This window comes from Doryrhamphus excisus, linkage group LG2 (assembly GCF_037039965.1).
Source record: "Doryrhamphus excisus strain RoL-2023G ecotype Guam linkage group LG2, RoL_Dexc_Guam_v1.1, whole genome shotgun sequence".
Taxonomy (NCBI): Eukaryota; Metazoa; Chordata; class Actinopteri; order Syngnathiformes; family Syngnathidae; genus Doryrhamphus; species Doryrhamphus excisus.
The window spans coordinates 29,139,218-29,164,065 of NC_136358.1; the positions used below are offsets into that span (position 1 = coordinate 29,139,218).

Below are 24,848 nucleotides of genomic sequence, written 5' to 3' on the forward strand. Positions count from 1 at the left end.
TTCCTAGCTTCCTAGCTTCCTAGCTTCCCGGCTTCCCAGCTTCCCAATCTGTGGTAAACCTGAGGGCAGAAGCTCAGGTACCCAAAGCCCAAGGCAAAGATGCTAATTCTACACCAGCCCAGAACCATCCCAGAGTGTTCCTATAGCCTCCAAAACCCAAGCAGTGACCCTGACCACCTCCAGCACCATGAAGACAGCAGAAGAGAGCCTTTCACCATGAAGCCCCTTTAATGCCGCCATGACATTTGTAGCTCGTTTGTTCAGAGTAAGCGGTTACAGTTTGGATTCAGCATGGATAGCCACAAAGGGGTCCTCGTCCCGGTTGCTGATCCGGAAGTCGGCATGGCCGTCACCACGGACGTGGATCTGCTTTCCTGTGCACCTGTCACCTTCCTTTTGGCCGGAGATGACGTCACAGTAGGTGCCGCTGGGCATGCCGGTGTTCAGAGTCACATCCAGGTCCCTAAAGGAGACCACATGAGGTTAAGCACCGTCGGGCAGCGGCAGGTTTCAGACTTTAGGGATCATGCGTGTCACACCAGTCATCGTTGTTGAAGACAATGAAACCACGGTCACCACGGCCAAAGGCAACCTGGTTACCGTGGTTGTCCCACCAGTTGGAATGAGGCTGTCCGTTGACCACATTGCGGAAAATGACCATGTTCCTGAAGGGTTTGACAGCCATGAGCAATCAGAGACCCCGAGACCTGGAGAATGAATCTTTGAAGCTTGAAAGCCAGGATATCAAGGACTTACTTGATTTGACGCCACCTGTGCTCGCACACCCAACCGTCTCCACAAGTCTGATCGGGGTTGATGGGAACAGGCTTGGTGCTTCCGTCGCTATGACTCGGCGGTCCCATCCAGTCGTTCTGATCCTGAGAAAAGATGACCAGGCTCCATCAGTCACGGAACTCAAAGGTCAACTGTGGTTCCCAAGTGAACTGAGCGTCATGACGGAGAACCTTTCCATTGACAATGTGACGATTCCAACGGAAACTGGACATGACCCTGGTTACTCCGTAAGGGTGGGCCAGCATGTAGCCGACAGCCATTTTGTAGAGCCTGGAGTCCCAGAAGGTAACGATAGACGCACCGCCGGCACCGTGTCCCCGCTGGTTGTCGTGGTTGTCAACAAAGACGACGGCATTGCCGTCGGGCATGAATCCCCAACCTTCTCCCCAGTTTCTGCACACAGACTTTTGAATAAATGATTTTGGCACGATCACGTGACGAAGACTTTGGCCGTCTTAGTCCGGACCTGGTGTAGCACAGCTTCTCGCTTTGCCATTTTCGGAAGACCGTTCCCAGTTTGGCTCCGTATTTGAACTCGGTCACTCGTCCCAAGTGCGAGTACTCTCCAGACGTGATTGGTTCACCTCCTAGATCAATAACCTGGAAGGGTCAGAAGACGCATCCAATATTTATTGACAAGTCAGGATTCTAACCCTTCCACTATGTTTCTGTGACATAATCCTACTGCCTACAGCTTTTTCACTGATGGCTCACATTCAGGTCTAGAGTTGGGGACTAGCCAGACTATGTTTAAATGCAAGGTGGCCTTACAGGTTGGATCTGAGAGCCATCTTAGTTCAGTCGTGCAAGTTGAAGTCTGGATTCAACTAACTTTTAAAAAGCCAAATAGTCAAAGAAAACAGTCTGCTGTAGACCAAGCACCTCCTGGTAAATGAACGGTCTGGAGCCATCAGGGAACCACTTGTTGCTGAGGTTGTGCAGGCGACCGTAGACGGCGGCCAAGTCGCCGGGCCACATGTGTTTGCAGGCGTCAACCCGGAATCCAGCGACACCCAGCTCGATCAGCTTGTTCATGAACTCGGCCACCTTGTCCCGGACGTAGTCCTTCTCCAGGGCCAGGTCCAGGAGGCCAACCAGGCGACAGTCACGCACCTGGGCAAGAAAACACAGACCAAGAAAATGACCTTGAGTTGGGAAGGGTGTGATAAATCCTTTTCTGCTGGCCTATTTTGGACAATCCTTGTTGACTGTTTAGATTACTGTCTGCTTCATCTCAGCACAGGAAGAAGGACTTTGTCTTCCTGGCTTGACTGCCTTGTTTTTGAACATCAGGGTTCAGTTTGATCAGAAATTTGTGGACCTTGTAATAGTTGAAAAGTTGAAAAAACATCATCAGTAATGGAAAAAACAGCTAGAATTTTATGAGAATAAAGTAAAAATATTAAGAGAAAAAAGTCATTATGGTGGGGGAAAAACAATACAATTTCATGTAATGCATTTTTTGTATGGTAATTTTAATTGTTTGTTTTTTGGCAAATTTGGTTGGGGAAAAGTTATGTAATATTAAGAGAATAAAGTCATAATTTTACAACAATTTACAAAGCATTTTTAAGACAAAATATTTAGAAATGTTTTAAAAGCCTGCTAAAATGGGAAAGGAGTGAAACGGATTCTATTAATAGGCTTTTTCACCGACATCACATAACATTAACACATCAACATTTTAAGACCAGTTGAAACATTTCTACAATATGCACATTTTTGAAGTGATGAACAAGAACGGTGGAGCTAGTCGTTACTGAGTCCTGCTGAGAAATGTTTTTCTTGTGGTTAGTCATTTTTTGTAAACGCTTGCTCAGCTGATAAACAGCCATTTCTCTTTCACTTGAATGGTTCTTTTCAACAAATGACTTTTTTTTTTCAAAGTGCTTTTTGTCACCTGGTACGCGTCCTTGTAGTTCTCGATCTCGCCGCTTCCGGTTCGGCATTTGTGGTCGTTGAAGTCCCAGCTGCTGTAGGGAACACTAGGGAAGTTTTTAGTGCTGGCGCTGAACCAGGTCCCACACGAGGAGTGGGTTCCCTCACCGCCAGCGGCGCCGCACATGTGGTTGATGACGGCGTCCACGTAGATGTTGACCTACGGGTTCATTTTGAAAAGCATGGCAGTGTTTTTGCTGTTCTATCCAAGAGCCTAATCTGGACATCCCACCACGAGGACTCACCCCGACGTCGTTGCATCTGGTGATCATGTCTCTCAGCTCGCTCTCGTTGCCAGACCTGGAACACAGGTTGTAGCCGACTGGCTGATATCGTTGCCACCATGGCCTCCAGGGATTGTTCAGCACAATGTGTTCGTTAGGAGGTGAGATCTGCAAACAAAGAAAAAAATTGTTCAAACACATAAATGACCTCATAATGTCATCGTACGTTCACTTCAAATATATAATACTACATGTCCCATTTGTCAGTCTTTGGAAAAAAATGGCAAAAATTCAAAAACTACTTCTTTAGGGTATGCAAGAACATGCTGAAAGTTCTCAATTGGCCCAAGGCGTAAACAAGTTTAGGAACTGCTTCGTTTTTTGTGATTTTTAAGTACAGTTTTCTCCCACTTGACAAATTTGGCAGCTTTGTTTGTGTGTAATATTTTGGGTAATCATGTCTACAAGGCTCTAATAATAATTATATTTAGAAGGTCATCAACAGGTTTTTTATGCTAGAACTACTACATTTTCCATTTATAAAGAAGGAATCCCACTTTGGGTCAGGATCCAATTAACTGCAATAAAAGAGGATTCTGCATTAGCATATCAAAACCAAAAACATCATGTACCTGAACTCCTCCAAAGCCGTTGGGCCCCAAGAAACGCTCGCACTCGTCGGCGATGTCCGCCCAGCGCCACTCAAAGAGATGGACGATGGCCGTCCTGCCCTGCCTGATGTGGGGATCATGCTGGGCTACGCTGAGCCCGAGCAGCGCCCACAGGATGACCCACCTCATGCTGCTGTCAGCCTGAATCATCGAAAAAACGTCAACAGCAGGAGACGCCAGAAGTGAAGCGTCACACCTGTGTTTGTACACCTTGTCTTCCGCAGGCAGCCAATGTGAGGCTGGGAAAAATGTCAAGGCGGGTTACTCAGCTGCGACTTAGCATAACCTTCTCACGGTCCGTCTAAACATGACCACCGAACCGCTACATCCCAGAAAACTGGTCTTCTGTATTGTGCACCATATGGAACAGGCTCCTACCACGCATAGCTTCATCCTGGAGTGGTCATTTAGAATTTCCACAACCCTAAATCCCCAAACTTCCCACTAAAATCTGTTTCATTCTGCCTGGCTGAGTAAATGATTATTCAGTATTGAACGCACGAGTCTGCAACGCAATGCTGTGTTTGCCAAAGACTACCAGCCATACTAACAGTAACCAAAGCTAACTAGCAGCTTAGAAGAACAGAAGAAGAAATTGGCATCTCCGTTGCTCCCTGTGTAGCACAGTTCTTCCTATTTCTTTTATTACCAAGCAAGCAAACATAAAAAGAACAAAGGCATTGTCTCCTGTTGCCTCTCTTGCTTTGGTACAAAAACCATAGTCCCACCTCGGTGCATGCTGGTCCTGTGAGAACTGCCCACATAAATACATTTCAGGTGACCATGGTGTTCCCCAATGAAATAAACCCCAAATAAACTACCAATTAACCCCAACAAAATCTGATAAATGAACAAATAAATAACTAACAAGAAAATATTATCAAGTAATCCAAACAAAACAACAAAAAATAAATCAACAGATATTATAAAGCTAGGAACACACTACTAAATAGCTCCTACAAGTATTATTATAGTCCCTCAGTTCTCGTTGTCCTCCTCCCCCCAATGAGGAGTTGAACTCTTTGGTACAGGGTTATTAAAAAAGGGTTATAAAAATTGTTTATTTCAATAAACATGCTTAATAGTTACATTCAGGTACATCAGGTACATCCTGAAGGTACATGCATTGGGTATGGGTATGGATGCAATTGACAGGTGAAATCATCTCGATGCGTTTGTGGTTTATCATGTTCAACTTCACCGCAGTTGCTGTTCCCCAGGCACCATGAATGCACCATCACTATTTGGCCTTTTGTATTGAATAAATACGGAAGCCGTGAGGCACATCCAACTACTAGTAAAACAGCATGGACGTTCGCACGCAAGCAGAAGCGAGGAAGTTTCTACTCTTCCATTCCATCTTAAAAGGGGGACACCCCAACACGGACAAGTCTACCGCCACCCCCCCCCCCCCCCCGTCTAGTTCCTGGTCGGACACCGGGGAAGAACCAAGCAAATCAGGTCAGTGGATCTTCAGCTGCTTTCCAAATTGTCCAGGAGCTATTTGTCCGTCCCTGCAACAAGTGCTCCTCACTACTGTATTAGCCTAGCTAATTCTAGCTAGCTAGCTGGCTCATTCACATTAGCAGACAGGAATATAAACAAACATTGATTCCACTGTTGAAAGTGTCACCTTCCCTTTAATTTTTTACAGCGGTAATTATTGTTGATTGTTTGACTCCACCACTGAAGCACTGCTATTGGATTTCCATAGCCGATGTCAAAGTGTTTTAAGATGGCAAAAAGAATGATGAAGAAGCGATGCATAGGAAAAAAGACAAACACTTTAGTTGGATTTACTGCCAAGTGCCTAGAAGGAATAAACCCAAATCCTTTTTGGAGGACCATACTGAATTCCAGTTTTCCCTTTGCTTATTTGCATCATGTTGAATTGCATCATACTGTATCGGATGGCATTGATTTGAACTAAATGATTATGGCATCATATCGCATCCAGAAACTTCCATGTATTGATAAAGTATGGTATCGCCAGCAGTGCATCAGATGTGTTGGAATGGTCCTCACTGCTGAGATTCACACCCATTTTACCAAATACGCAAACTTCATTATCTGAAACATTAGCATGGTTTAGCACCAGAATCCAACATCCTAATATTCCATTTATGGGTCAGAAACGTGGAAAAAGCATCATAGGTCCCATTTAAAGTTCAGGGTGGACCCCGCCTCTCGCCCCAAGACAGCTGGGATAGGCTCCAGCATCCCCCCCCCCACCCTAGTGAGGATAAGCGGTAGAAAATGGATGATCTTGTGACTTGAGTGTATCGTGACAACACTATTCCATTTTTAGTTATTTTTTTGCCAGTTATTCTCTCATATATTACATGTATAAAAGTATTGATGGGTCACAGGTTCATTCTCTGCCTCCCCCCCTCAGTCATAATTTGTGACTTGAAATCCATAGCAGGCTAACATGATGCTAGCTGTGCAATAATTGCATGATTTCAACTTTCTAGCCAGAATGTTTGGAGTGTCAACTTACTGTACTTTGTGTACTTTCCATTTTGGTTGGAGTGTTCAGGCGTGTGTGTGTGTGTGTGTGTGTGTGTGTGCTCTACTTGTGCACCTCCAGCTGTTTGCGTTGGAAATGACCTCCATTGACCTTGATGGTAAATGATTAATGCACATTGGCTCAACTGTACAACCTGTACTATACACGCTATGTGAAAACAATGCAGTCATTTTTAGCTTCAACAATATGACTCTTAGAGTGTTCTGTCTGTACCATAATATATATATATATATATATATATATATATATATATATATATATATATATATATATATATATATATATATATATATATATATATATTGTGTATTGGCATGTTGGAGTCCAAAGTAAACAAAACAATTTCTTTTGATTGCATCATTTGACTTTTAGCAGTCCCTAATCTTGTCGTGGCAACCTTCCAGATCGTTATTTAAAAACATTTCCTGAATATCAACGTACCATTTTCCATGTGGAACCAGTTATGTAAAGCAGGTCACCTCGTAAAAGCATTAGCCTTGTGGCGCGTCACCGTCGTTGGGTTACATCATTTCCTGCAGCTGAGCAACATCTCGTACATGGAAGTAGGAGCTGGGTATTTGGGGGGTGGGGGGTAATGGTGTATCATCATCATGGTTTGACCCATGGGGGGGGGGTAATGGCGCATTTGTGAGTACAGGGTGTCGCTTTCTTCCTATTTAGTTAGTTTGGTTAGCAGTCCCTGCCTTCTCCTTGCCTGGGTTTTCTTCCTGCAGATTCCCTTGAGCAGACTGGAAGCGGGAAGGCTTGGCACCCCCATTTAGGCCAACTTTGTTTGTATTTTTTTCCCTCATATTTCAACCTTTTCCACAGATTTTTCCTCATAATATTACATTATTCTCATAAAGTTATTCATTCATTAAATGACATCTTTTATGTTTTAATATTTTGACTTAATTCTTCCAAAATATATGCCATTTTTCAAGTCCTACTCTTCCATTCCATCCTTGGTGTTTGTTCCTCTGGTTTGATCCTCATCGTTGCTCATCACAACACCCTCTTTGTGGCATTCAGGGTGCACTTGTGAACTGTGGCCACTAGAGGGCGGTCTCAGGTTTGGCTCAAAACCCCAATAACCGTCCAAGTCAGGTGTGATTTAATACAAATATATTCCGTATTACTCACCTTTTTATCACTTTTTACATACATAGCAGCCCCTTCTAGTCACGTAATGTATTATTAGATATGTTGTAATGCATTATGGACATGAATCACTATTGTACCTGATGTCAACTCACTCATTTTTAGGTCATGTTATATATCTTCTATATTTGATACCTTCATTTACTTCAAGTAACAAATGATAAATGTAATACTGAGACACTGTCATAACATTGAAATGTACATAAAATAATCACAACATATCAAATATAATATTTAATTTTATTTTAAATATATTTACATGAATTACTATCTCATTAAATTTTGTAAAATCAGTTTATTTTAATTGTCAAATATTGTTTTATTAATGATGGGTAAAAATACCAAAACAAGTCCAGTTCCCCTTTAAAGTGTAAAAGTAAGGTAAAAACGCTCTCTTGATTTCACAAGAAAGCGCCCAAGACTGCTCATATTCTCACTTGTCATGTAAGTGTAGAAACAAGGTAATATTATAAGTTTAGAAGTACTCTGCCATACGTATATTTCCATGCATTGGAGCGTTGGAGCGTCATCGTAGTTATCACAGTCCGGTTGGGTCTCCATGAAATCTCGTATGTGGCCTTCCACTAAGACGAGTCAGCATGGTGCCCACAGCACATCCTGCGTGGATCCAAGTGGAAAACGTATGAGCGCTACATTATATTTTCCATCACCGACACCTCCCACAGTGTGTGGACTGCAGGGACGCTTTCCCCCCGCGGCGGTTTGCAAGCGCTGCCAGCTGGACGCGGCATTGTTTCCACAGTGCCTCCACTCGGAACGCCCCCCCCCCCCCCCCCCCCATCACCCCTCACCCTACGCACGTCTGAGGAGTCATCTCCGCTATAAGACGCTAAGACAACAAATGAGACTTCCACACTGCTTCTGCTCCTGTTAAAAGGGACATAAAAAGCTGGAAGGAGCCAGAAAGGGAGGTGAAAGATACAATTAGACACTGTGAGATGATGGGGGGGGGGCCGAACCCACAGCTGGGTCAGCTCTTCAAAACCTTAAATGTCAGGTCTAACCACAAAAACAATAGCAGTAGAAATAAAATGGACACTTTCTTAAACCCAGCACAGCACTGTGGCTTTTTTTTGAGGGGGGGGGGCTCTACATTCAAAGTCCCGCCTGCTCAAGCAAGCTCACTTTTCAAACTTCCACGAAACTGCACGCAAAGGGGTGAAAATGTGTCCAAGCCGGCACCCCGACTGTGTCGCCTGTGCTATTACTTTTATGGCGAATACACCACATGGTAGCTCTTATTAAACCGCAAAGTCGGACTGACTTGAAACTTCTCACATGCGGTAACCTTAGTGTGTTAAACCGAATCCTCACCAAATTTGGCTTCATGCCTTCAGGGGCCTGATGAGCACACGTGTGTTCAATTTGAGCACAATTGGTTGAAAAACATGGCTGCCATCAAGCAGGGTCACGGGCGGGATTCGGAAACTAATTGGGATGTCTGACCGATATTATCGGCAACATATTGACAGACTGTAAAACTGAAATAGTTGATGATGTGTTTATGGCTTTTTCTGTTGCTCTACGGAGCATACAAGCTAGTTAGCTCAGTATGTCCACGCTGGGGAATTATCTCCAAATCTCCAAAGCAGAAAATCCAAACTAAAGTCCAACATAAGGTGGAGTCTTCCTTCCTTTTCTTCTTTTTCGTCAATACTTCTAATCAGGAAAAGTCATTCCGTAAGATTAAAACGCCTGTTGTAGGCTCATACCAGCTCCGTGCGGCATACGGCAAGGCGGAGCCCGGGGTTACCATTTGTGTGTAGATGTGTGTATTTATGTACGCCAGCACCTCTTCCAGAGTATTTGGACCCATAGGGGGCGCCAGTGTTTGGGATCCTGTCAGCATACCCTGTACCGTACTTTCTTAGGCGGTAACGTAAAGCTCCATACAAAGTCTGGAACCATTTAAGAGCAGTAGTCTGGAGAAAGGCATTCCCGCATATGGAATCATTCCACCTCTAAAAGGACTTGTCATTTTTTCCAAAGTATTCCCACTGTGAGTCAGGTAGCATTCACCCCCCCACCCCCCACCCCCCACCCCCCATCCCGTACCTTTCACACACTGCACAGCTTACTGCAAATACTGGAAATAAATGCTGAAGATACTACATTACAGCAAGAATACAGAGTACACAGTATAATATTAATTCGGATAATATTCACCTAGACGGTAAAAGTGCGCCCTGGAGGACCTATGATGTTTTTCCACTTTTCTGACCTATAAATGTAGCTAGTTAGTTAGTTAGTTAGCCAATCTGGTAGACTGGGCTGCGCCAAGATGGGCATGGCGGCGCACCATACTTTCAGCTCTGGTCAGTGACAATTGTTCTTTCAGCGACAAAGGTGCGCTGAAAAATCACCAGCTCTGACCTGGTCTATTCCTGGTGCAGGCGAAGCGCACCCTACGCAGTGGTAAATTGGCTGTACACTCATCACCCAAAACCGAACAGACAGGTTCTTCAGAATGTCAGGCACATTTCAATGCAACCAGCAACCACTATTTAATGTAAGCCTCTGAAGCAGCATGCACATTTTTATATTCATTGTCCCATCACATCATCACATCTGATGTCAGATCAAAGACGTCACGCATAATGGGAAGCGCTACTGCTGTGCTGCATGCACGCCCCTCCCTCCCCTCCCCTGCCCTCCCCTCCCCTCATCCAGGCATGATGCCCTTTGAGAGGCGTTCATTTGATTGGTTAAGATTACACTCGGCTGAGTTAAACCCTCATGCCTTCTATCCCACTTGCGCCGCTGGGAGGGATGGGGCGCAGGTGCGTCGTGCTGCGCATAATCTTATGGTAAAAATTTGAGAAAAGAGGGCGGTGTGCCTCACTTCTCAAATGTTCGGTGAAATTGATTTTGTGGTTTCTGTATAATAAAAATAAAGACAATGATACTCAGTCAGGTGCAGACCTCCACCAAGGCCTAACAATCCTACGGTGGATTATCAGAGGGACAATATTCACCCAAAAGTTGCTTCCACCATTGAAGTGTTGATGTGTCATCCGGCTAACTAATCATGTAAATACGCTGTGTTTATAGAAGGGAATAATAAGGGAATAATTGCCAAAGAAGCATCAGCTTGCAGTGGAGTAAACCTCAGAGGCGCTTGCACAGCTTTGCTTGGCGGCAGCTTCCTGGGCGAGCGTCCACGCCGCAGCCTGCGGTGGAGGCCGGAGCGCGGGCAGCACTGGAATAGAAGTTTATTACTGGTGCACGGTTCACCAAATTGATACCTTGCTGCAAATATAAACGCAGAAAATCACACACGCCAGCGCACGCCCACTGAGCGGCTACGCTCAACGATGGAGACGCACACAGTCGGCAGCTATACTTTTCAAGTTCCTGTTTAGGTGTTGGTGGCTGGACTTACTGTCCTGTGAAGAGCAATGGGCCTCCTGGAGCTTAAAATAATCGCTCTTGTCAACAAAAGGAGACAGAATGTGATGGTTCTTCTTCTTGAATACAAGCTGTCAATCACAGAGCACGGTAGAAAGTGACATGATGTCACATTACTGCAATATCCGACACGCTCCAGATATGCCTGACACACCTTGAATACGCGCTGGCAGACATTTGGGGAAAAAAAGCATCTCAGCTCTGTCGTATAGGCGAAAAAGCCCATTAAAATATATATATATATATATATATATATATATAATATTTTTTTTCTTTTTGCTGTTTTGGTATTTCCCAAATATTTCATCTTTCTTCTGAAATAATATTTTATATTTTTATCTTATATCACATATTTCTTTTTCCAGAAAACTAGTTAATATGAGCTGGCTAACTACCAACGTCATTGGGATACACCAATTTAACTATGACGCCCTCTAAAAAAAAAACCTCCACCAACATTGCATGGTTTGATACCCATCCTGTGATCATGCGTTAACACGTGCACATCCATGTTTTTGTGAACATGGATGTGAAATATCCGCCAAACTGTTGCTGGAGCCACAAGCAGCGCGCTCTTGCCGGGACAAGTGCATGGTTGGTGGATGTGAATGGTTGTTTGTCTATATGTGCCCTGTGATTGGCTGGCCACCAGTCCTGGGTAAACCCCGCCTCTCGCCTGAAGACAGCTGGGATAGGCTCCAGCACCCCCGCGACGCTCTTGAGGATAAGCAGCATAGAAAAAGGATGGATTTTCCTGTAATATTTCATTTTTATGCTATTTTTCACCCCATGACTGTACTTTTTTAATATAATTTCATCTTTATTATTGCAAAATGATTGCTCATTTGTTCAATTTTTCTTTTTTAATTTTCTTGTTTTATGAACTGTGCTCAACTTATTTTAACACTTGTATGATGTACACTTGGATGTAAAAATGTAAACGCATGTCTGGAAAGCATTTCCACGGACAGGACTTCCTGAATCGAACCATTGTGTTCCAGGTTGGAGGTTCCACTGTAATGTGTTTTCTATTAAATGTCGTCACATCTCAAATCTTGGCCTTGACTCCACATTGGATCATTTTTGCCTTCAAATGTGATAGCCTTTGTTACGCTGTTTGACAAAAAGCATGACAAGAAACACTCGGCTCCAATCAAAAGATTACAGAAACGTACAGATGAGCGGAAGATCCTCAAGCAAGAAGTCGATCTTTAGTCCTCCGCATGTAACATTTGGAAATATGACCAAACATCCGGACATGCCAGGTCCAAACCTGCATTTTCATTTTGTCTTCTTGCCAGCCTTGAGTTGATGCTAAGCCAATGAAAGACATCAAACATGAGAGGGGTGAGAGGTAAACATGTCATTAACGTCGTTGTGGGAAAGCGTCTTACTTCCTGCACAATCATGTCACTTTCATGTCGACAAATGCATATTTCCAGGTGGATGTTGACTTTTGTGGAGTCAGGAGCACATTGGAGAAATGTCACAAAATAATACAAACAAGCAAAACTGCCTCTTTATTTTCCCGGCTGCTAGTAACATGTCATTCCAAGGTGGGCATTTATCGCCAACCCTGCATTATTTTTCATTTGGCATCATGAGTAAACGTCTTTGGAATTCCCTGTCTTGCCACCCCTTGTGCTGCCGTTCATTCCAATTACCAGAGGGGTCCAAAGTGCGGCCCAGGGGCCCTTTTTGGCCGTGGCCGTGGCTGTGCTTTTTTATTGTCATGGATTCTGTGTGTTGATGCAAGGAAATCTGGGAGAAGAAGAGGAGGATGTCCTTCCAGACTGCAGGCAACAAAAGCAGCTAGGTAGACAAAAAGATACATAAGTCGCACTGGAGTATAAGATGCACAAGGCCGAAAATGCATAATCAGGTAGACAAAAACGTACATAAGTCGCTCTGGAGTATAAGTCGCAGGAACAGCCAACCTATGAAAAAAAGTGCGACTTATAGTTCGGAAAATACTGTATAATGTGTCTGTACGTGTCAGTTGACTCAGTTTTGTCAGCTCTTGTTTGATCATTTGCATACTTTCTATCCATTTCTATTGTTTGCGATGCACTTCTGACCAAAAAAGAGGAGTCGTGATGAGTTTTGACACGTGGGAGTCCAGTGGTTGTGGGTTTAAAGCTCTGTGAAAGCTTGCATCCAAACTGCTAAAATTAACCGAAACACAAAGACGCCGCTGTAGCACACAGCTGGGTTGGGTAAAATATGTTTTTCAAGTGTTTGGAAGCATATTTGGCAAAGGGACCGATGAGCTGTTGTCTGCTTCAGTGCCGTCATAGAAACGCTAAGGAGATGTTGCCCCATCACATTTTATATTAGCATCTAAGCTGCATTTATTCTCGTACTTTTTCTTGGCTGTGAATCCACAGGAAAGTGTGCTGGTTGACGTTTGGAAGCTTCTAACTTGGCCCAACACATCCTGAACACAAGCGAATCAAAGCCAACGTTTGAGGACTTTATTTGTGTAGCTGCTGTGCGTTTGAAGCATGTATGAATAATTATACATCGTCGGCCTGGCGCATGTTGGCAGCGTATGCGCCGCGTGTAATCACATGCCTCCCAACTACAAAGAGGCCCCCGCCGGTCAAATCATCCAGAAAATGAAAGACTCTGCCGGTCCATGCTAAAGAGCCGCTACAGGCAGCAGGCTGTACATTTTTCTCAGCTCTGTGACTTAAATATGAAGGACAAAACCCAAAATGTCATTCTGCTCTTTGAAGACACAGAATTGTCAGATTAGATCAGAGATTTAGATGGAACCGTATATTGACAGAACACTGTAGTACCTTGGTTAACGTCCGCAACCGGTTAGCACATTTTTCAGTTATCATTCAAATTTTTGCTCATGTTTTGCCTTGGCTAGCGTTCCCCAGCTTGTTTCGTGTCCTAAGTACTGTCTGGTTTGCTTAATCCGCCATCTGAATCGCCATGTTCCTCCTTAGCGCTATACGGTACATAAATATATAAAGACAGCCCAGATAAGGAAAGCCACGTCGGGACACAAGGATGTACTTTACCGAGCCAAGCCTCAATGTTCTTCTAACCCTAATCAAGGGCTTTGACGTTTTTAGCCCGAAACCCAACCCAGAACTCTACCGCATCATTTAAGGTCTCAAACACAGTCATTTTAAAAGACTGGGACATTTTGGAGGGGGGTGTTATGAAAGAAAAAGGTACATTTTCCTCCCAGGATGGAAATCTCCTGAGACCTACTTTCAGGTCTGACCGGTAATTGTGGAGCTGCTCTGCGTGGGTGCATTGATCCACTCAAATCGTCGTCAAAGGGGGACTTTCACAGCCAATCACATGGGCCGATCCAGAGGCTTGGCTGATGCACATGGAAACTTAATCCAAGTGTTCCATTGTCTTATGGACACCGGCTGCTTCGTTGGGGGAAAGGCGTCGTATTGGAAGATGGCTGTCATTCCCAAAACAATTCCTGCTAAAGAAACAATCAAGTCTCAAATGTTGACCATCCATTCATTTTCTACCGCTTATCCTCACGGGGTCAAAAGGTATGAATGTGAGTGTGAATGGTTGTTTGTCTATATGTGCCCTGTGATTGGCTGGCCACCAGTCCAGGGTGGACCCCGCCTCTCACCCAAAAGACAGCTGGGATAGGCTCCAGCACCCCCGCAACCCTGGTGAGGAAAAGTGGTACAAAAATGAATGAATAAACTTTATTCCTAACAACTACAGGACAGAAACAAACAATGAGGATTTCCATTACGGATGATTGACAGCTGCCCTCCTTTCATGCTCGTTATCTGTCACGGATGCTCGTTGATAACGAGTACCATCCCTAATCCAAACCACCTCTGTCGCTTTCCTTTTGGGTTCTAGGAGCAGATTGAGGCACACCCAGATGGCGGGAATGTCATTTTCTGCCTTTTTTTACGGCAGCAGAATGTGTTTAGAGTTTAAACACAAATAAAAGCCGGAATATAAAAAGTTTGGCTAATTCAAACCATCCGCGACAACTTGTTCAAAGTATAATCAGATGCTTTTAAAGGGCATTTTCATCCTGTTTGTAGTATTTTGGGGCGGAGACTAACATCATTTGATGTGCTGCGTCGCACCCTAATGGTTTTCATTTGTGCGGGCCAATAATGCATAAACGCCGACACGTTCTGCCAAAGAGGTGGCGAGCGTTTGTGCGACGGCTCTATGGCTTGCACCTGTGCTTCCATTCTCTCCTCCAGCCTTTTCCTTTTTTATATTCCCTAATTATTATCAGGCCCGGGGTCTGCGAGAGGAAGCTCTGCAGTCTGGAAAACATTTGATTTTGGCTACCGGGACTTTTTATATGAAGCAGTGGCCCGTGCGGGAGCTCCAACGCTGTGTCAGGAAATGTCTAAAATGACGACTCCGCCCCCGCTACCTCATTTGCATGCGGTCTGCTGCACTTCATTAGCAACTTTTAGGCTTCCTTGCGGCGCCTCCTCCCATTCGGGCTACACCTGAACCAAGTGGTGCGCTTGTGGAAAAGGGGGCGGGGCCCAGTGAGGTCCAAGGGGGGGTGAGGAGGCGTGGGTGGCCAGCCCCTAGACAACATTCCCCACTGGTGATTTGATGATTTTCACAGCGACTATCCTCCTTTGTGGCTGCCTTCCAAGCTTTTCAAGAAAGCTCCAGGTTTCTTCATCCTAAGTCCGCCATCAGTGTGGAGCTGGGCTTGCTTGAAGGGGGGAGCCGTCTGCTGCCGAAGGCCGCCAAAGGCATTGTGATACGTCCCCACATGGAGCTGTAGAGCCAGCGCCGCACTTTGCCGCTCTTTCCTGGGATTGAGGAAAGGGAAGAAGCTTTTTTTCTTCTATTGTGCCAAAGGCCGCATCCGTGCGGGCTATCGCCATGGAGACGCGCAGGCAGGCCACCCGCTGGAAGACGAAAAGGTGGTTGGCCGCTGTCCTTGTTTTAACTCTGCAAGCTGTCTCCATCCGAGCAGGTAGGGGTCCTTGTTTCAATCGTTCAAACTTCAATCCTTACACTTGCAGTTTTGGACAAAAATGGGGAGAAAGAAGCATAACTTGATTAATCCCGACCCCTCCTCAATATCTCAGCATCGTCTATCATAGGACTAGTTTAATGGACATAAATATTACATATATATATTGCATGTAACATAAATCCACCCCTGCACCTGTCCTACCACTCCTAGAAGTTTACATCTCAAATAGGTCACCCCCCTCACCACATTTAGAGGTGGTCAGCTGAGGTCACCTCGATAGGAACACTAGTGAGAGAATTGGGTGCGTTTGTTATTTGTTTTATGATGGGGTTGCCTTAAAGGACGCCTGGGAATTCTGACTTCTGAATTATGGTTGGAGACCGAAAATGTGATAAAGTCAGGAGCAAATGGAGTCTTGGTGGCATTTTATGTCACCTCACAAACAAAACTGGTTGAATACGTGTATACTGTATATTGCAATATTGCAGTATCCAGACTGTTTTTACATACACAGAACCATATTCCATATTTTACTGTTTTTGACACTGGTGTTGGTGTCATGTGACCAAAGGCTGCACGGTAAAGATCACATGCGTCAAGTAAGGACGGCTTTTGTCAGATATTTCATGACCTAATTCAAATACAATACCTTATTTATATATTGTGCATTTTCTCCCATATGATGTGAATATGCCAAGCTTAGATTTCAACAAAAGCCTGTAAAATATACTTTTAAAGAGCCCCATTAATACGCATACTGAGGGAGAAAGCAGAGGTGTATTTCTCTTGCATATTTGTCATTTGTGCTCCAATTTATGGTTGAACCCTGACCAGCGTAGCGGTCACATGACTCGCCCACTTATTGGAGCCTGCCAAGTGTCTGATGATGGCCTTTTATTTACTTTCCACGCTAGCATAGCTGATGTTAAAAGTGTGAATGCAGACTAAATGGAACACTTTTGCTGCAGCAAAGGGGAATAAAAATCCGTTTTCATTGACTCATAGTTGTTACTTAACAGGCCAGAAAATAGTTTGATGTAAAGCCTTAGGACTTCAGAGAGAGAGGCTTGATGGAATTCACATCCTGGCCTAAAGGATATCTTTTCCATCTTTCCACATGATCCACCGCCGAGCTCCCCAGAAAGACTCCAAAGAGGGGGCGTTGATGGAAAAGGAAAAAGAAAATGTGGAGTATTTTGACTGCTTAGAAAAAAGAAACATATGTGGGTCACATTAGCTTTGAATAATATTTCTTTTGAGCCAGAGACGTCTGTGCTGGGCGGAATGTTGCCATGGAATATAAAAGTAGCGACTTTTGTTGGGATTAGTATCGAAAGCGTCATTATGGAGCAGACAATAGTCAACAATATATCGCCCAAGCATCAAAGCGCAGCTTCCTGTCTGCCTGATTGAGATGGAAGCTCACCATAATTGCAAGATATGCAAACATTTGTGAGATCCCCGCAAGGAGGGGGGGGGGGCTTTAATTGCTGTCACTGCTGCCAGAGCTCATTAAGAGCACCTCTCCTCAAAGACATCCCAAAAGAAATGTATCCCCCGCCCCCGCTGAGACGCTTTCCATCTTAATCACAGCTCCACATCAAACTCCATGCCTGGGGAGCAGACGGGGCGGGGACGTTTAAGCTTCCATCGTCCAAAATCAATGTGTCTGTCTTCTCCTGAAAAAGGAGTTCAACCTTTTTCTTGTCTCTGCTTGCACCTGAGTGCACGACGCCAGGCGCTTGTTAACATGCAGAGGACACGTGTTGCCAAACGGCCCACAAACACCCCTTTTAATTCGCAGTCATCATCAGGGTTGGTTGTCTGTGAATGACGAGCTGGCGGACGTCTTCTCTTGGACCAGAAGTGGAAGGGAAGGTTGGGGGTGGGTGTCCTCAACCATTCGCCACATCTGGAATATATGAGGCTTTGAGGTATGCAGTAATGCAGAAAGGTATTCGCATGAGGAAATCTTTTTTTTTTTTGCTTTTATCAAGACAAGAATATCCGTCAGAGTCCCAACGCATGTAAATATCATATCTATTTTTATTTATTTAATTATTTATTTATTTTTTATTTATTATTATTTATTTTTATTTTTTTAATATCTATCTGTTTTTTATATCTATAAAAAATAGATTTTTTTCATATCTATATGTTATCATGTCACACAGACTTTTGAAATCATTTTGATTAGGTAATATTTTTAAAAGACATGATACAATAGCGTTATATTATTCAGGCACAATGCTGACAATGCAGCCAACGGAGCCCCCCGCCCCTCCCCAAAACCCCCCATCCCCAGTCAGGTTCCTATTTTTCATCAGAAGGAAAAGTTGGGGCCATCCTGGTTTAGTCTTGTGTATGTTTTACTTAGGGGGGCATGTGGGGAGCGGTGCCAGACCCATAATGGTTTCAGCATGTGGACTTCCAAGCCCCCCTGCCCCCGCCCCAAGCAGCCACCCAACAGGAATAGCACCATCAGCACTTCCCCGGCTTCACGTGCCGTCAACTCCAGCAAAAGAAGTGACTAACTATTAAGTGACGGATGTTTTTATCAGACTTTTTTTTTACCACTTCAGGCGTCACATGCGGCTGTAGGTGACATCCATCCAGACTTGCTAATTGGATATTTACAGTAGCGGCCTGGAAAATGTGCCGTCATGTGGCCTGCTCTTGATGTTGTCAAACGCCTATGAATGTCGTCTGGGGGCTTTTTTTCCCACATAAATCACATCTCCTTAGAGGGGATTTTGAGGTGTACCCCCCCCCCCCCCTTCCTCCTCCCCAAGGAGACAAATGATGTCTGGCCATACAGTTTGTCTCCTGTCTGTATTTGTCATTTTCATGAAGCATAACTTTTAGAAATGTATATTAACCTCAAAGAATTAGCATCTGTAGCACTCGTTAAAGCATGAACGCCGTTTCTGCAATCAGCAGCATGCGCTCTGACAACACTGAAGCAATGTAGACGGCAAAGACCTATAATGGGAAGACTGGTCGTGAAAACGCAACACAAGTCATCATAAACAACAACCCTCGAGTTCATACCATTTCATAATGTGTGTTACTGAACCTAAGAAGACAGGAACGTACCATTTTTACATTTTTTTAAACTGATGTAATCATGTGTTACCATGAAGCTGAGGTATGTTAGCATAAAGTGCAGTGGTCTTATGACATAGCCTAGCATTTCCCATTTCTTCAAATGGGTGTTTTTAGTGCGTTGTTTGAGTTTTGAGTCCATTTTTGAATTATTCATCATTTTAGTCATTTGAAGGTTTACCAGGTTAAGAAATGTTAATAGCTGTGATTTAAAGGGGAACTACACTTTTAAAAATATCAGCGTGTCCCTTACATCCTTTCATTTTTCACTAAAGTTTCGAACACCCCTGCACCGAATGTCCAAATGTCATCTGACATATTACGTGTTCTGTCATGGTTGCTTAAACTTGCTAACTGACAAAATGTTGTTAGTTTTTCTGTGCATGTCGTAGCTAACAGGCTACTTCCTGGTGCACAAAGAACGATGTAAGATCTTCAATCCAATCAGACGGACAGGTCTAATTGCTGGCTTGAAGAATGAATGCTTCTATTGTGCATTTTTATCCTGATTTGCACCAATTTCAGTGGCTCCTTCGTGGGCTTCTGCTCCATGAAGATCCATGGGAATCGGTGGTGTGTTTTTGCATAATCCCGCTAACTCCCAAACAAACAGTGTTGAGAAGAGGAATTCTTGTTTTCATGCTTGGCAGATGTTAAAAGAAAGCTGGCCAGCTGTTGCAGTAAGAGTTGTTGTTTTGCACCGTTTTCTCATGGTTACATTTAGCGGTTTATTCTATATTTAATATAAAGACCATTGTAAACGTAGGTGGAGTGACGGGACGTTGCCCATCCATCCAAGGAGAACAAAGAGGAGCAAAGAAACATCTGCTAAAGACGTAGGAGTGATGTCGTCTGGTAGCCACAATGCGCACGTCAACACTCGAACCGCACACTTGAAAAAACAAACGCCACCATCCTGCCTGCTCTCCTCGCTATCATCACTGGGAGGAGTCACGTGACAGGAAATGGCTCAAGGACGAGCTTCGGAATGCTGTCCGGCATCCAAACAAGAAGCTGTTCCTGTGATTGGCTGGTGACCAAACCAGGGCGTACCCCGCCTCTCACCCGGAGTCAGCTGGGATAGGCTCCAGCATGGAAAATCATTATTATGCAGTGTTATATGTTTTTATTCATTCATTCATTCCAAGAGATCCGATGACAAATGAAAGAAACGAAAAACAAAACAATTTTTCCAACATAAAATAATGCAAATCCAACAAATCCATTCCAAATATCATTTCATAGAGAATAATTTGAGCTTTTACTAACACAGCGGTAAACAAACAAAACAATGAAAAATATTCAGTTATCTCCATTGAAGGTAAAAGTAAAATTAAAAATAATAATAATGATGATGATAAATAATCTTTTTCGAGGGTGGAACTGTGAAGCAAAAAAGCAATTTTCATTTTTTTGCAGCCCCTGTTCCACCAAGGGGGCCTCGGTGTCCAGGGATTGCTATGATATGTTGCAATATCTGACCGAGCATTTGAGTCGTTGCAATGTGATGATATTTTCCTCAGTGAGAGTTTAACCTGACACATTTTTCTCTTGGCCACAGCCGAGCCCGTGGATGTGTTGAAGGTTCTGGACTTCAAGAGCTCCCCTCAAGGCGTGAAGAAAACACCCGGGTTCTGCCCAATGAGGAGGGGCTCCAAGCCCGACATCGCCTACCGAGTCAGCAAGAACGCCCAGATCAGCGCTCCGACCAAGCAGCTCTTCCCAGGTAGACTTAAAAAAGAGCAGGGCCAGATTGTTGTTATTCCTGCTCTGGGATTTATTGGGTCCAATTAAGGACAATGTTGAGCGCCAACGTCAATAATGGAACTCTTGTGAAGTCTAATTGCTGCCAGCCTCGTTCTCCGTCTGCATCCGTTTATGAGACACAAAAGCAGCCACTATTAGTACAATATCCTATATTATACTTCAAGAGCTATTTTCCTCCAACTGAAACTGTAAATGTGAGCAGAGATGACGAATCCTTCATAAGCGACCATTCGGCCTTCTCCAGCCAGTGTAATGACGAGAGGGCGTCCATTGGCCCCTCCCATCTCCTTATTAGCGCACAAAGTAAACCTGCCTTTACCGGATGTGTCCAATATGGATGTGGAACAAATATAACATTCTAACTACATTTATTGGTCAGAAAAGTGGAAAAAGCATAATAAGCCCCTTTTAATGTCACAACGTTAAAATCTAAATTTTGTAATAAAGTAAAAAAAAAAATCTGAACAAATTCTAAAAAATGATGACAAATGTCTCGGGGTCAATATTGTCATATAATTTTAGTATTTAACTGTGCTAGCATAAAAAGAACATTGGGACGTTAAACACTAAAGGTCACAACGGTGGTGATGATAATGGTCATGCAAGCATTAAAAGTGCTGTAAAAAACATAAAGAAAAAAAGAGTGCAGCCTAACGTAGTTAACGAGTGACACCCCCTCGTTGATGTTGGTGCAAAAAGCCAATGAAAAAAATTAAAAATGCTCGGACACCGGGGTTTTCCAGAACTTTTCCATTGCATTTCCGTGACTCTTCTGACCCGTGCTTCCATGCATGACCTCCAGGGAGCGTTTTCCCAGAGGACTTCTCCATCCTATTCACCATCAAGCCCAAAGCCGGCCTCCAGTCCTTCCTGCTGTCCCTCTATAGCAAACAAGGCGTGCAGCAGCTGGGCGTGGAGGTGGGCCGCGCCCCCATCTTCCTGTACGAGGACCAGCACGGCAAGCCCACCCCTGAGGACTACCCCCTGTTCCGTTCCATCAACCTGGCCGATGGCAAGTAAGTCAAATGGCACCCCCTCGGGTTCACACCCACACTGAATTGGACCACCATAGCAAGTTATGTTGGCATTTTTAACTGTAATGCAAGTGTAAAAAGAAGTTAAGCAGTGTTGCTCGTCAAATGCAAAAACGCTAAACAATGCGATTTAAGTTCAGCAAAGCGTAAAAACATAGTACTACATGCCTTCATTGGTCCCACAATGAGGAATGTACCATAGCATTCTTATTGTTGTACAAACATAAAAAGACGCTAACCACCGCTAATTGCAGTGCATGAAATCCATCCATCCATCCATCCATGTTCTATGCCGCTTACACTACGAGGGTGACGCATATGACATGCTAAACGCTACATGCCACCATGCCACGTGAAAACACACCATTCTTATTTACTAAGTGTAAAAAGAAGTTAACCAAGCTTAACAACATGCCACCATTTTTAGTGTCCTTTTTTTCATATTTGTTAACTATTATAATGTAAAGACAGGCTATGCACTGTAAAAGGTAAGAATATTTTAATAATATTAATATTGATATATTTTGCCAAAAAAGCTAAAGAAAAAGCATAGTTAATCCTTTTGATGAAGTTTTGTGCAACATTAGCAGCATTTATTTGGGGGGGATGTATTCTGAGCTGTATTATGTCACTCTGCTACGCTAGGTTCACAGGGCTAAATAGCGCTGCAGGAAAGAGTAAGCCTAGCATTAGCATTAGATTGTCGTGTGTTAGCATGCACCTTGATGTTGCGTTTGTGTTGGCCAGATGGCATCGCGTGGCCATCAGCGTGGAGAAGAACAGCGTCACAATGATCGTGGACTGTAAGAGGAAGGTGACCAAGCCCTTGGCCAGAAGCCAGCAGGCCGCCATCAACACTGAAGGCATCGCCGTCTTTGGCACCAGGATCTTGGATGATCAAGTCTTTGAGGTAACGACGATGACAAAAGGTCATGCTAGAATGCTAACTTGAACAGAAATTGAACACTTTTAGCCTGCAAGCTTATCTCAATGAGAGTCTTTTAGCCTTACTGCGAATTCAAGCATAACTTTTAGCATAGACATAGATAGACGTCACTTCCAGTGGGTTTGTACACTGCTGCGATACGTCAACGTCACCGCCATCTTGGATGGGTAAAGTCAATGCACTTACTTTATAAAGCAGTTTAAGTTCATTTCTCTCGTTTATACACACACACACTAATATACTTAGGAAAGAGTTAGGTTGTAAGAATCATAGACTTTATTTTACAAACATTGCTACTTATACTATTACTTCGTAAAATCCACTCTTATAGCCTTAATGCTAAGCTAAGCTAAGTCTAGCCTTCTTGCTAAGATTAAGTAAACTAATTTCCTGCAAATTTAAGTATACATTTTAACTTTCACGGCTGCACGGCTGTCAGGTGGTTAGCGCACAGGCCTCACAGCTAGGAGACTCAAGTTCAATTCCACCCTCTCCAATATGTGCCCTGTGATTGGCCAAAGACAGCTGGGATAGGCTCCAGCACCCCCGCAACCCAAAATGAATGAAACGAAACCAAGTTGAACTCTTTTAGTCTTCTTTCTAAGTCAATTTAAGTCCATTTAAGTCTTGCTGTAAATGAGTTGTATAATGTATTTTTGAAGCTCTAAATTGGCGTGATGAATGTTTTTAGGAGGTTTGGAAATGTCAGCTCCATGTTGCCAGATCTTTAATTGGTCTTTCATTGGCTTGTAAAGTGAGAGGTTTATAGGCCGAGAGCAATAGTCACATAGTTAGCACACATTTTCGACACAACAGTCTATTTGCAGGGCTTAAAAAAAAAAAAATCCGGAGCCTAAACTTTTTTTCAGGAATTTTTTTTATATATATATGTATATATATGTATATAGCTTGGGGACATTATGTAAGAAATAAAAATGGTAACATTTGACAAGCTTTGAAGTGTGACTTAGGAATGCTGGCGATGTGAAGACCTGACTTTTCCACACGTGTCGTCTTCCTCTTCTTCTTCTACGGCGAGCTTTAGCATCCTGAGACTGTGGATAAGGAAATACGGCGCGGTGAAGTCAGGCAATAAAACCTCGCATGTGAGTTTGGAAAGAATGCCAGGGTGAAAGCCGCAGTCATCTGAGATTGGAATTATGCTAATTACCAGTTTGGGAGAAAAGATCCGAGCAAACACTTTTCTTCCAAGTCGTAACCTTTTTCAACAAGCCTTTTCATTTGTCTTCCAAATGATTTAGCAGATGTTGCTTTGATGCTAAGCTAAAGTCAGCACATCCTGTCTTTATGCTAGGCTAAACTTGACTACTTGACTCTTCTTGCTCAGCTAAACGTATCACTTTCCACCTTCATGTCAAGCTAAACAGCTCATTGAGCCTTCCAACATTCCTGACAACCCACATATGTTAGCCTCCATGCTAAGCTAAACCCAACTCTCTTAGCCTCCCTGCTAAATTAAACACAACTCTGTTATCCACCATGCTAAATTAAACCCAACTCCTTTAGCCTCCATGCTAAGCTAAACCCAACTCTGTTAGCCTCCATGGTAAGCTAAACTGTAGTCTGTTAGCATCCATGCTAAATGAAACCCAATTCTGTTTGCCCCCATGCTAAGCTAAACTGCAGTCTGTTAGCCTCAATGCTAAATTAAACGAGCCACGGGTTGTCAACCCCTGCTTTAGGCTAAGCTAAGTTCAAGTCAACTATTTCAGCCTACATGCTAAGATAAACACAAATATTTTGTGGTAATATACTAAGCTAAATTGAATTCTGGCCAATCCAAGCCAGGACAACTTCATTGTTGTAGCTTTCATGCTAGCTAAACTGAAGTCTAAGATAATCAAACTCAATTTTTACTAAAGTCTGTTATTCTTTCGTTTAAACTAAGCTAAACTCAAGTATTTCAGCCTGCATGGATAAGATTAGCCTTTATGCTAAGCTAAGCGGTGTTTTTTCTCGACTAATTGGAAATCCAGATCTGAGCATTTGTTTGTGCTCAACTGAATGAAAAGAGGCCACAGAGGCTGCGTTTGGGAGAAATCTGGAGAGTATTACACCCCCAAGCACCCGCCGCCCCACCCCATCACTGCTTCTGGGTTCACTGTTAATCCGCCCCCCCCTCAGCTGGACCTCCAGCATGCTGGTGGTGCACAGTGCACAAGGAAAGCTGGGAGTGTTGTTGCTGCCATGTTGCTCATACAGGCGCCCGTGTTAGCAGCTGTGTTATGCATCACACATCTGGGCCCTGATTGGTGTCACGG

General features: G+C 43.7%; 2 protein-coding genes across 3 annotated transcripts in view; one reads left to right on the forward strand and one right to left on the reverse strand.

Annotated features, from left to right (window-relative positions):
• Window positions 1-206: 206 nt before the first annotated feature.
• On the reverse strand, window positions 207-4,041 carry LOC131109963 (alpha-amylase). The gene is made up of 9 exons (XM_058062552.2): window positions 3,590-4,041; window positions 2,979-3,125; window positions 2,696-2,893; window positions 1,678-1,908; window positions 1,262-1,395; window positions 966-1,188; window positions 757-878; window positions 540-665; window positions 207-463 (listed from the first exon to the last, which is right to left on the reverse strand). Exons 1-9 carry the CDS (start codon window positions 3,776-3,778, stop codon window positions 274-276), a joined length of 1,560 nt encoding a protein of 519 aa, XP_057918535.2. The 5' UTR covers window positions 3,779-4,041; the 3' UTR covers window positions 207-273.
• Window positions 4,042-5,042: 1,001 nt separating this feature from the next.
• Window positions 5,043-24,848, forward strand: part of LOC131109740 (collagen alpha-1(XI) chain-like) — a 56,947-nt gene continuing 37,141 nt past the window's right edge. Inside the window, exons 1-4 of one of the 2 annotated variants that reach the window (XM_078789089.1) lie at window positions 5,043-5,089; window positions 20,381-20,545; window positions 21,389-21,602; window positions 22,368-22,530. In XM_078789089.1, coding sequence (XP_078645215.1) covers window positions 20,461-20,545; window positions 21,389-21,602; window positions 22,368-22,530 — 462 coding nt within the window. In that variant the 5' untranslated portion in view covers window positions 5,043-5,089; window positions 20,381-20,460. Of the gene's footprint in view, window positions 5,090-15,408; window positions 15,712-20,380; window positions 20,546-21,388; window positions 21,603-22,367; window positions 22,531-24,848 lie in introns of those variants that run through there. The other variant, XM_058062020.2, reaches the window with a different exon arrangement.